Source organism: Mytilus edulis, unplaced genomic scaffold, assembly GCF_963676685.1.
Source record: "Mytilus edulis unplaced genomic scaffold, xbMytEdul2.2 SCAFFOLD_2308, whole genome shotgun sequence".
Taxonomy (NCBI): Eukaryota; Metazoa; Mollusca; class Bivalvia; order Mytilida; family Mytilidae; genus Mytilus; species Mytilus edulis.
In genome coordinates this window covers 1,806-15,251 of record NW_027268072.1, presented here as the reverse complement: position 1 = coordinate 15,251, position 13,446 = coordinate 1,806, and the positions used below count along the sequence as shown (strand labels likewise).

The following is a 13,446-nucleotide window of genomic DNA, read 5'->3' as shown; positions in this document are numbered from 1 at the left end:
ATAGGCGTGTCCTAAATAACTTCCTTGTTAGTTGACATTGAACAAACGGTGAAAGAGAACTAAACTTTTGTCATAACAAAATCAACAGGTATCTGGTTAAATTAATAGTTATTTTATTTAATGACTAGCTATAGGTATAAAATACAGGGTAATGTGTATGTAACCTATGTGCATACATTGTAAAAAATATGTCTTTTTGTTGAAAGGAGTAGGTTCAGTAAGGTTCTAAAATGTCCCCCTTTTTAAGCGTAAATTTCAAGTTAGGATTTATTGAGCAATATCACAATAAATTAAAGCTAATACAAATAAGCCATTTTGTTGAAAATTTACGTTTCTGTGTTTTATAATGATGTACTAATATTGATTTTCCACAAAAAAATAAATGAAAATGGCAAAATTTCCATAGATTATTGGACAGGAAACATAGAGGGCATAAATGGACAACAAAGATCTTTTAAAATAATGTGTGTAAGGATATTTCATGTCTTTTTTAAGATTTAGTTTGTCGACGATCATTGACAAAAATAGTTCTATTTAACTTTCTTACACGTCTCCAAGTCAACTTAAAACATTTTTTTGTCTTGTAACATTAAACTTTATAATCAGGGCCAAATATTGCCCTTACCGTACTAACTCCTTTATAATCTACAATGTAATCTATCATTTTTACCTGTGTGATTGAGAATTATATATTCAAATTAATTTTGTTGTATGTAATTAACAAGAAAGCACAGCTAGTGGCCAATACAACAGGGTGAATCAATGCAAGATAAACAAATAAAATATACAGCAACAAACGACAAACATTGAATCATTCAAACAAGTCCCTGTCCCTAGTCAGGAGCCTGTAATTAAGTGACTGGAGTTTGTTGTACATTAGGCCAAATAAAAAAGTATGTGTGGTTCCAGTTACATCTGAAAAGAAGTTAGGGTAGGTAGGTAGGGATTTTTTTTTTTATTTTATGTTTTTTTTTACATCGAGTCTATGGGAGCAGCATTCTGACTTTAACAGTGCTTAATGAAAAATTGACCAAAAAAAATCTTTAGGGTAGGCTATTTTTGAAGCTGAAAAAGTAGGGACGGTAGGGTTACTGGAACTACACATATATTTTTATTTGGCTTTATATTTGCTTTCGTTCATTTTTTGTCCATAAATCAGTTTGTTAAGTTTTCTCCTTTGAATTTTTTTACATTGGTCATTTCTGGCCAAATATCATTATCCATTCACCATTAACTATTTGGACCTCGACAAGAATGCAAAATAATTTCTATCTTGGAAATTTTCAGGTCATGGCATCCAGTAAACCTATTCCATGTGGACCTTGTATAGAAGGAAAAGTTACCACTAAAGCTGACATCTGGTGTTACAACTGTGATGAAGGATTGTGTTCAACATGTTCTGGTCATCACAAAAGATATAGATTGTCACGTGATCATACGACTGTTGATATTAAAAGTTATAACCCTTCTGTCCGAGCTATCAAAACAGAATGTGACAAACATGGTCAACAGCTCAACTTATATTGCCCGAGTCATTTAATGCCTTGCTGTGATGAATGTATTTCCAATAGTCATTCAAAGTGTATGGGAATAAAAAGTTTAGCTAGCATTGTGGAAATAACCAAGATTGAAAAAAAAGAAAAAATCAGTAGAGAAAGATGTCAATTCCATCTTACATATCTTAGATAAAATTGTAAATAACAAATCACAAAACATTAAAAGAGGAGAACAAGAACATAAAAGCATTAAGGAATTCATTGTAAAAATACGCAATGAAATAGATGAACATTTAACCCACCTAGAGAAGAAGATCTACCAAGAAGCAGATACCATCTTGAATCAGGAAAAATCAAAAGGCCACAGATTTAATAGCTGAAATTGAAGGAAAACAGAAAAACTTAAAGAAAATGCAAGACCAACTACATACAGTCATACCCCATGCCTCAAAACTCAAATCATTTCTAGTTGTACATCAGATTGAACAACAAGTACATCAATGTCAACGATACATAGATGATCTGGACAAAGACGACAGGGCAAAAGAATTTAACATCAAAATGGAGAAAAACAATGAAACTGAAAAGATAATAAAAAAGTTAGGATCCTTAGGAGAATTAACTGTTGTGAAATCAGATATGGATTTGAATACAGAAACAGGTGTGAGAAGGGAAGCACAAGTAGAATCACAAGAACAATCAAACATAAACAACATGACCATCAACATTGAGAGAAAGATAAAGATCAACATTGGAAATATCAGTGACATGATTTGTCTGATGGATGGAAGACTTATAATAGTGGGAGTGGGTGACAAAGTTAACCTACTTACTCCTGATGGCAAACTACTGAAAAAGTTACCTATACCTAGTAAAGCCTGGAGTGTAACACAGATCAATCAGGACACTATTGCCCTAACTTATCCTACTGAGATAGCCATTAAGATCTTCAATATGGAGAATGAAACAGTTACCAAAGTTATCACATTAGACAAAGATTGCTGGGGATTATCATCATCAGATGATTCTCTTGTTGTAGGTTTGAGTGATGATGAAATCCGTATTATAGACTTAGATGGAAATACACTAAAGTCAATACAAGTTAAGTGTAAATCAGACCTGAAGTACCTTGTTTATTGTAATGACAGAGTAATCTATAGTGACTATTTTGGTGAAGCAGTATACTGTGTGGATCAATCAGGTCAACAGATCTGGCAATATAAACAGGATTTATCAGGACCAAGGGGACTTTGTACAGATACTAATGGTAACATTATAGTAGCAGATTACAACTCTCATAGAATAATAGTTATATCAAAAGATGGAAAGGAGAGTAAAGTACTGCTTAGTGATGGACTGGAGTGTCCTAGATGTATTTGTTTGAAACATTGTGAATCTTCAGGTTTTATATGTGATGTCGTAGGCAAAAAACCTGACAAAGTTCAATTTCTCATCTAAATGAAATATACACTGGGGAGTCAAATGATTTTACCTGACTTACCTGACCTAAATGTACTACAACTAACAACTTGTTATTTCTATTTATTTAATATCATTATATACAGAATCAGTAAACTTATTTGTTTGTTCAATTTTTACATAAATTAGGCCCTGGTTTTCTAGTTTGAATTGTTTTACATTGTCATTTAGGGGCCTTTTATAGCTGACTATGAGGTATGGGCTTTTCTCATTATTGAAGGTCGTACGGTGACCTATAGTTGTTAATTTCTGTGTTATTTTGGTCTCTTGTTGAGATTTGTCTTATTGGCAATCATCTAATTTTTTATATAAGTTGAGTCTGTTATCAGTTATTTTGGAATATATCCTGTGTTAGATCTCTCCATCATGTTTATAATTTTAAACATCTATACTTCTAAAATATTGATATCCAATTTGACAGCTGTCACGATGTTAAAAGAGAGATTCAAAGGATACAATGTTAATTAAGAATAATGTAGGACAGATTAAAAACAACACCACTCTGGTCCTATTGTTTTCCACATTTGACCCCTGGTTGGAAAATTGACCCAAGTTCAAATTTTATGGAGTTCAATTTTCTATATGTCACCAATAGTTTACATGGTATTTGTCACATGAAGTTTTCAGTTGTAGTTAGAAAACCAGGATGGATTCAAATATAAATAGTTTGAAAGCATAGAAAACTGTACCTTACAATTGCATTCATGACTGAATCAGATGACAATACATATACATTGACAAAAAATCTGGGCTAAAACACCCTAGTACTTTTCTGATCCTCAAGGTTTAAACAAGTTTGCACACCCTGAAATGTCTTATTAAAGTTAGGAGATGTGATATGATTTCCAATGAGATAATTATCAATCAAAAGTTGCATGCTTTTTCTTGAACCATAATCAAGTACTAATTAGGGGGTGAAGGTCAAGTGAACCCTGCCATACAGACATACCCTTACAAACACATTTCATTCGTCAAATGTAGTTGACCTACTGATTAATGTACCTGGAAACATAAGAAAACCAAAAAAATAACGATTGAACATTGAAAATGAGATCAAGGTCATAAGTTCTCTGCCAGACAGACATGTATAACTCTTAATAGTCTATATATCAAATATAGTTCAAACCAATTGTCTAATCTACCTGATACATTGAAACCAGATGCTTCGCAGGGGTGCAGCTTTAACGACCGCAGAGGTTGAACCCTGAACAGTTGGGACAAGTATGGACACAACATTCAAGCTGGATTCAGCTCTAAATTTGGATTGGTGATTAAATAGTTGACACAGCATAGGGTTTCTGACCCAGAATGAATGTGGGTCTAATGAACTTAAAATTTTTTTTTTGCCTTTGAGCAATTCACTATGCTGTTTAATATTATTTCCCTAAAAAATTATTTGAAGAAATTTTCTTTTTATTTATGAAATCTGAAATGAGAAAAAAAATGAACCCTCCCCCCACCCAATTTTTTTTTCACATGTCCCTTACCCTTATTCCAAAACTAGTCTCAATTCAAATTTCTAATGGAGTTTGCAATAATAACTACTCATTTAAATACAGCATAAAATATTAAAATGTAAAAAAAGTGCTTGTTATCAATGAATTGTAAAGATTGTTGTAATTTATCAGTTGGTAGTAAAAGTGAATATACATTGTATATTGTATAAAACAATGATTTAAGTTGATTCAACTACTATTCTGGACAAAAAAGATAACTCCAATTGAAAATTTCTTGCTATTGCGCAATATTGTGCAATTACATATTTCTTGCTATTGCGCAATACTGTGCAATTGAAAATACTTGCTATTGCACAATACTGTGCAATTGAAGATTTCTTGCTATTGTGCAATACTGTGCAATTGAAAAATTTCTTGCTATTGCACAATACTGTGAAATTGAAGATTTCTTGCTATTGCTGAATACTGTGCAATTGAAAATTTCTTGATATTGCACAATACTTAATATAATAATATTGGATTCTGATTTGAACCAACTTGAAAACTGGGCCCATAATCAAAAATCTAAGTACATGTTTCGATTCAGCATATCAAAGAAGCCCAAGAATTCAATTTTTGTGAAAAAATCAAACTTAGTTTAATTTTGGACCCTTTGGATTTTTAATGTAGACCAATTTAAAAAACGGGACCAAAAATTAAGAATCTACATACACAGTTAGATTTGGCATATCAGAGAACCCCAATTATTCAATTTTTGATGAAATCAAACAAAGTTTAATTTTGGACCCCGATTAGGGGTTTGAAAACTGGGCAAATAATCAAAAATCTAAGTACATTTTTAGATTCAACATATCAAAGAACCCGAAGGACCCTTTGGACCTTAATGTAGATCTAGACCAATTTGAAAACGGGACCAAAAATTAGGAATCTACATATACAGTTAGATTTGGCATATCAAAGAACCCCAATTATTCAATTTTTGATGAAATCAAACAAAGTTTAATTTTGGACCCTTTGGGCCCCTTATTCCTAAACTGTTGGGACCAAAACTCCCAAAATCAATCCCAACCTTCCTTTTATGGTCACAATAACTTTAGTATAAGTTAATAGAAATCTATGAAATTTTAACACAAGGTTTATGACCACAAAAGGAAGGTTTGGATTGATTTGGGGAGTTTTGGTCCCAACGAATTGGTGACCAAAAGGGACAAAAAATGAAACTTCGTTTGATTTCATAAAAAAATGAATTATTGCGGTTCTTTGATATGCCAAATCTAACTGTGTATTCAGATTCTTAAGTTTTATACGACCGCAAAAGTTGAAATTTTTTTGGTCGTATATTGGTATCACGTTGGCGTCGTCGTCTGCGTCGTCTTCCGAAGACATTTGGTTTTCGCACTATAACTTTAGTATAAGTCAATAGAAATCTATGACATTTTAACACAAGGTTTATGACCACAAAAGGAAGGTTGGGATTGATTTTGGGAGTTTTTGGTCCCAACAGTTTAGGAATTAGGGGCCATGAAGGGCCCATATAAGCATTTTCTTGGTTTTCGCACTATAACTTTAGTTTAAGTATATAGAAATCTATGAAATTTTGACACAAGGATTATGACCACAAAAGGAAGATTGGGATTGATTTTGGGAGTTTTGGTTCCAACAGTTTAGGAATTAGGGGCCATGAAGGGCCCATATAAGCATTTTCTTGGTTTTCGCACTATAACTTTAGTTTAAGTATATAGAAATCTATGAAATTTTGACACAAGGATTATGACCACAAAAGGAAGATTGGGATTGATTTTGGGAGTTTTGGTTCCAACAGTTTAGGAATATCTTTATAAACATTGTTATTCGATGACAACTAAGCTTATAATGTGTACACTGAAGATTTCAACCATATTCAAATATTTTTAGATTGTTCTTTGCTGATCATTTGTGCTATTTAGAGTTTCTCTATGGGAGATAACTCTTATAATGGTCAATTATAGATTTCATAATGTTGATCTAGTTGTAAATCCTATCTTGCTTATAATAATAGTAATTCAGAGTTTTCTGCTATTCATTACAGCTTCGGAAAAACACAAAAAATGGTCTTTCATATTTGCTGTAAAAAAAATGGTGTTCTCAACTACTCCTACATTATTGGCTAGGTTTACAATTTGGTGTGTTTTTTTAAACAAGACTGATCACTCTGAACTGTCTCACCTGCTGATCACTTTGCTTATCATGGTTGAACTTTTGTTGAAAGTGTAATTTAAAGGTTTCACTACTAGTATCATTTAAACTTAACATTATCAGTGATCCATGTAAATGAGGTCAAGGTATGAGAAACCCTACCAGACACCTTATAATCATACCATACATCAATTATAGTCAGTATATTGTTTTCTATGTACATGTACAATAAGAAAAACAGGCATAATATAGAAACTTAACCTTGACAAATGAACAATATAAAATGGGGGTCAGGGTCATATGAACCATGCCAGACAACACAGACTTCACTTACACCATACAATCATTCCATACACCAAATAGAGTTGAAATATTACTTGTCTGAGAAACAGATATAACTTTGAAAAATGAACAATGACCAATCAACCATAAAAATAAGGTCAAACTCTACCAAACAGACATGTACACCTTACAATAATTACATACACCCAATACAGTTGACCTTTTGCTGATAATATATGAGATGGGGACTTGACCATTCAAACTTAACCTTGGAAGTGGATTCATAAAATGAGTTAAAGGTGAGATAAATGCTGTCTGACAGACATGTAGACCTTGCAAGGATCCCATATACCAAATATAATTATAATATTACTCACAGGGTAATCATGACAATTATCCCTATGATTTTGTTTCAAGCAGTCATTTTAAGTTTGGTCCCAGTATAGTTTCAGAGATTTTTATAATTAGCATCAAGGAATAGTGGTGGTTATAGCTCATTTAAACCTCTAAGCCTTATGAGCTAAAAAGTGGTGAAAAAGCATGAAACTTCAAGTTCTTTGCAATGTCTCTGAAGTATATAGACCGCATGCCAAAACATCAGCAAACATATTAACTCATATGAAAGAATCCTTCCCTTTCAGACCAAATGTTTTGTCATGATGTACTACATGTACCTGTTATTGGATAATTACAGTTTAATATGAAAAATCAAAATAAAATAAAACTACATAATATTGCAATTTATTTTTGAAAAAGAAAATAGATAAAGCCAAAAAAGCAGCACTCTAAAGTCAATTTCCTATACAAATATAAAATACAACAACACAAGTGTTAACATATTCCTAAAGTCAGTGTCCTATACAAGTATAAAAATACAACAACATGTGTTAACAAGTGTTAACATATTCCTAAAGTAAATTTCCTATACAGATATAAAATACAACAACATGTGTTAACATGTGTTAACATATTCCTAAAGTGAATGTCCTATACAAGTACATGTATAAAAATACAATATTACTTGTTAACATATACCTACAACAGCCTGGTTGCTCCTTTATATTCCTGTCCTTAAAACATCAAACAAGGACATTTGATTCAACAAAAAATTATAAAATTATTAACATATTTTATATTATAAAAATAAAGCTGCAATTTTTTATATGCATTCTTATCAAAGGAGACAAGAAAGTAAAATATAAAGTTAGAGTTATCTCTCCTTTGTATAGTAGAGATCCTACAATTTTTTCCCAGTTCTTACATGCCCATCTTTTATCAAATTTGGATGAAAGTACCATGTAAAAATAAATAAAAGTAACATTTTTATATCTTTAAATGGGTAGTGGATGGAAAGAATTACTTATAGACAGACAATCAATTTAACTTCAAATTATCAATGATTATCAATAAAAGTCTGGAAAGGAGGGTCCATCATTTTTTCATTGATCAGTCTTTAATTTTTTTTCTTCTTCCTCTATCAATTTTGCCCATTATTCTCTATTCTTTATATATAATTTAAAATTTTCTGTTCTTCATTTTTGAAGTCTAGTTTTTCTCTATTCTTTTTAACAGATCTTATTATTTTACTTGTATATATATATATATATATAACAATCTGAACCAACATTACTTTAATAGTGCTCTCAATTAAAAAAAAATTGGATTCAAAATTGTACATTTCTTTTTTGTCTAATTAGTTAGCTCAGCGATAATTTAAGCATTTCAAACGGATCTGCCTTTGAATATATTAATTAACATTGTAAGTTTTTGACGATTTTTAGCATTGGAAAATAAGATGTTGTTTGATTGCCAATGAGACAAATCTCTACCAGATACCATATACATGTATTAGCATGGTCTTATCAAAGAAAAGTAACATTGCTAATTTTAAATTCCAATTGAAAGAGAAGTTTCCCTCTTTTTATTTATCAAAGGGAGATAATTCCTGATTCATAGGTTTAATTTTCCAACACCACATGTTTTGATACATTGAACAACATTTTCTCAATTAAAATATTTAAGTTCTTGTGCTGTTCTTCTACATAAAAAAACTGATCAAAATTGTCTTTACATCACAATGTCCAATTATCACACAACAGTTTGAGTAACTATGGAAATATGTATTGACAAAATTACAGTTACTATGCTTATTTATGTACATTAAAACAACAATAACTGTTATGACCTGCATGTAAAAAAATTCTAAACAACAAAGAAAAAAGTATTTTTTTTCTTTAATGTTTAAAGTGTAGTGTTTATAAATTGTTATTCATATTTTCCTCTTTGAAATCTCAAAAATTGTCTTATACCAAGTTTAAAGATAGCAGCAAGTCACCAGAATCTGCAAAATTTACCACAGACAATTGTTTTTTTAACAGTGCAGATGTTTTCAAATTATATAAAATCTATTGGGAATCACCTTTAGGTTCTTCCAACTTTTCCATGTTTATTTGAAGAATCAATAAAACCAAACAATCTGTTGTACAAAAAAAAATAAATTCTCTGTAAAATTGTAAAGTTTCAAATCTTATAAAAAATTGCAGTGATTAATAACAGTTACTTCACAATATGTCCAACAAAATTTACATATATATCCCATTTTAACAACAAAAATGTTTATTAAAATTTACCATTGTATTCTGTTTTAACAATCAACATGATCAATACATTAAGCCAACAATATATATATATGTAATTTAAAGTCAACAAGTAGCATATAAAATCTGTGACCTATTAAATAATTGTTTTTTAAGTAGGTCCATGTACAGTAGCTGTGGAACTGTAGCTTTAAGGTCCTTATGATTTTTTTGACAATTTGCAGACCATATGTTATGGTTTGTTTAGGGTCCTCAAATGTCAAAAGATATCACATCTACAGAACATACAAAGTGATTTAGTTTAAAATTCAATGTTGTCCATTTTTTAAAAGCACATGTAGTAATAATAAATAATGCAATGACCCTATCTACTATCCCCACTCTTTCTTTCCTTTTTTTTTTGGGGGGGGGGGGAAGAGAGGGTCCCTTGAAAAACTTTTTCAACTTTCATGAAAAATCTTGTTCAATAAAATGCATTTACTGCAGAAAAAAACTTGGGTTTGTCTTATAAAAGTTAAGAGTCAAAGCAATTTATTTGTATAAAAACAAAATTCCTCCATAAAAGATGACTGTTCAATGCATAAAGCTTCAATCAGAGTTTCCCCAACTTTAATTAATTTGTATATTCAAATTAAACATATAACCTGTAGATGTACATTGTATTACACAATGTTTTCATGATTTTGTTCTTTGGAAAACTTCAATGTTTAAGGAAAACCCATTTGAGAGTCTCTTGAAAAAAAATTACAGCTTGAATTAATTGTCTAAGGTGGTACCCAACACTACAGGGAGATAACTCTGTAAAATCAGCTAAATATTTAATCATGTTCATTAATTAAGGAAAGATTAATATACATGATATAAGCTTCTAAATGATCTAAATTAGTCATGTTAGTGTTTGTCAAACTGCTCTATATCCAATGAAAAGTGATTGGTTCAAGTTTTTTGAAAATTTTATATTTTTTTCAAACGGTCAAAGTAAATATTTTGTAAAAATTTTATGAAAATTAAACGAGCCAAATTAATTTAGTCCAAGGTGTTGGATACCACCTTAAGATAATTCAACCATGATATTTTGTGCAGATACATGCTTAATGTTTAAGAATATATGTTGACCTTTTGACCTAAGCTATCATTTGATTCCAATTAACAATTCAATTAAGAGGGTAAAAAAATGACAATACATGTATAAATAATTTCATTCAAAAGTTCTGTACAAATATTGAATTAACAAAACTAACCTAGATTAGTATTACACATGTACTAGACATACATATGTAATACCTCTGATTGAATTACATACAGGATCATATACTAGAAAAAAAGTACATGATAAATATACAAATATATCATTTTGAATAAAACAGCGAACATATACAATATAAATCAATGTTTTTGTATTTAAATGCTTTTGGCTGATTTAGCTTAAGATGACACATTTTCAACTGGCCATGTATAGCTAACAATGCCACATTTTTAACTGTCCATTTGTGGCTAAAGATGCCACGCTTTTAACTGTCCATATCTGGTTCAAGATGCCATACTAGATGTGCAGTGAATTCTAAACGGTTGCCAAGTTTTTTCATACATTTTCTGCATGTGAATGGGTCGGTGTCGTCAGCAGAGTGGAGCGAGTTGTGTAACAAACACATGGTATAATCCTCAAACCAAATACAACAATGCTCGCATTTACTTAATTTCTTCTCCTTCTCTTTAGAGATTGTTTCTTGGACAGGAGACACAGTTTGGCCTGGTCCAAGGCTGGCTGTTCCAACTATGTAAGGAGAAAAGTTCTTGGCTTCTAGATTACTATTGATGTTGTCTGTTTTTGAAGCCATGGTGGCACTCCGTATCATAGGATTCTGCATTTGTCTCAGCCGAGGAGTTGGTATTTTCATGGCTATTTTGTTTCTCATTGCAGCTTTATAACTAGCAGGACCGAAAAGTTTCATTTTAATACCTTTGTTTTCCGCTGGAGGCCCTGTTAACAAATTCTGAACTGCGTTTTCACCAAGATTCCCTGTTTTTGAGTCATCTTGGTCCTCATCATACTCATCCTCATCCTCCTCCTCTTGATTTTCTCCTGCGATATCATCAACGTAAGATGAATTAGTATCGTCTGCCTTGTATGAGTAATCCATACTGTATTCCGGACTTTCTGGTTCCTTTTTAATATGAGATGGGAGTATAAACATGTTCATTCCATCTGACAAGGTATCTGCCTGGTAATTCTCTTCCTGCATCTCCTGTGGCGGAGGAGATCGGGCATATTTTATGGGATAGCTGTATGTGGCCACTTGGGGCTTCTCCAACTGCGCTCCTTGTTTTGGAAGAGCTACTGCCAACCTGAAAAAATAAACTAAACATATAGCATAATGTAATGAAAAGTATTATCAATGTTGTCTTTCAATGTCTTAAAATTTTAAGCTATTTTTGTATTAAAACCATCATACATTTTGTACTTTTTCCTTTAATATGTCAGTAGGTTGCTGCATCACTTTCGTATAATATAAAATTATTTTGTTTTCAATGTCCATGATGTTAGAAAAAAAAAAAAATTTGGAGGTAAATACTGGTCCAACAGATTTAAGCCATATTCCATTAAAAAAAATATTGTGTCATAAATATATTACATAGTATTATCTATTATTAACCTGTGTGTTTCATCCGACACTGAGAATCCATCCATTTTATTAGTGTAGCCATTGTTTCCACCTTGGGCTGCATTCACTACTTTGAGTAAGTCATCTGGTGCAGGTTGGGGACCAAGACTGAATTTAGCCAAACCAATCATGGGTGTAGTTTGGTCACCATTCTCTCCCGGTTCTTGTTTAATAACCATTCCACCTTCTACAGCAGGCCCTTCATTTTTCCCGTAGATCGAGATGTGTAGATTTTTATGAGCATGAAGTTTGGTTATTTCGTCAAATGCTTCACCGCATCTGTGACATGTATAGACAGTAGACACACCATGTGACTGTTGAAGATGAGAATGCAGAGTTTGTCTACGGAGAAACTTCTGACTACAAAGACGACACTGGTTTCTCTGCTTCTGTGGCATGTGAACTTTTAAATGTTGTTTGACATGATCAGAGCGTGTGAAACGTCTACCACAAATGTTACAAGCATACGGACGTTCACCACTATGAACACGCACATGGCGCTGAAGTTTTGATGGAGTTGAGTAGGTCTTTGAACAAACATAACAGGAGTGACATTGGTTTGATTTTCCACGTGCATGTGAAGCAATGTGTTCCTGCATTTCATCGGGAGAATCGAACTGCCTCGCACAATATCGACACATGTATTTTGTGACTACTTTGACAGAGTACTTGCTAGAATTTGGCCCTGTTTTAGTTCTCTGCTCAGTTTGTATACTTATTCCATCTAAATTATCTTCATCCTCATCCATTTTCTCAATTTTAATTCCGTGACTATTTGGGTCTACCCCTGTCTCATCTTCATCTAGAGGTTCTTGTTTAATTTTAGGCTGGTTATTTCTGACAGTACTTTTAACAGTGGACATAGCATTTTTTGCCAACATTCGAGTAATTTCACTTTCAACAGCGGATTTAATGTAATCGTCTGAGTTATCCATCTTGTATACTAGTTAAGTGATCGGCTCAAGCATATATTGGTTACTTCATACCATGACAATTGTTATCTAAAATGAAAAAAAGATATTGATTATTTACTTGTACAGTGTAGTTTAGGTCAAACAAAAAGATGTGAGAATTTTTTCATCCTAGCCCCCCTCCCCCTAAAATTCAAATGGATGTAATGATACAACCCTTAATAATGTATATATATTATTAACATATGAACATAAGGAGGAGGGGTATGATTGCCAATTAGATAACCTGTTACCATGCCCCAGCATTCAAATTATAGTAAACGATAAACATGATAAATGATATAGTTGGCTATAAAAAGGACCGGACATGTAAAATATAAAACCAG

The 13,446-nt window shown here is 32.0% G+C and overlaps 2 protein-coding genes across 2 annotated transcripts; one reads left to right on the top strand and one right to left on the bottom strand.

Annotated features, from left to right (window-relative positions):
• Positions 1-4: 4 nt before the first annotated feature.
• On the top strand, positions 5-3,063 carry LOC139506746 (uncharacterized). The gene is made up of 2 exons (XM_071295532.1): positions 5-88; positions 1,288-3,063. Exon 2 carries the CDS (start codon positions 1,908-1,910, stop codon positions 2,952-2,954), a length of 1,047 nt encoding a protein of 348 aa, XP_071151633.1. The 5' UTR covers positions 5-88; positions 1,288-1,907; the 3' UTR covers positions 2,955-3,063.
• A 6,640-nt stretch (positions 3,064-9,703) lies between these two features.
• LOC139506745 (uncharacterized) lies at positions 9,704-13,150 on the bottom strand (the record flags this gene model as incomplete). Its single annotated transcript, XM_071295531.1, is given in 2 exon segments — positions 9,704-11,832; positions 12,141-13,150. Coding segments are annotated over 2 exon segments (1,779 nt in total). The 3' UTR covers positions 9,704-10,997.
• Positions 13,151-13,446: the final 296 nt, after the last annotated feature.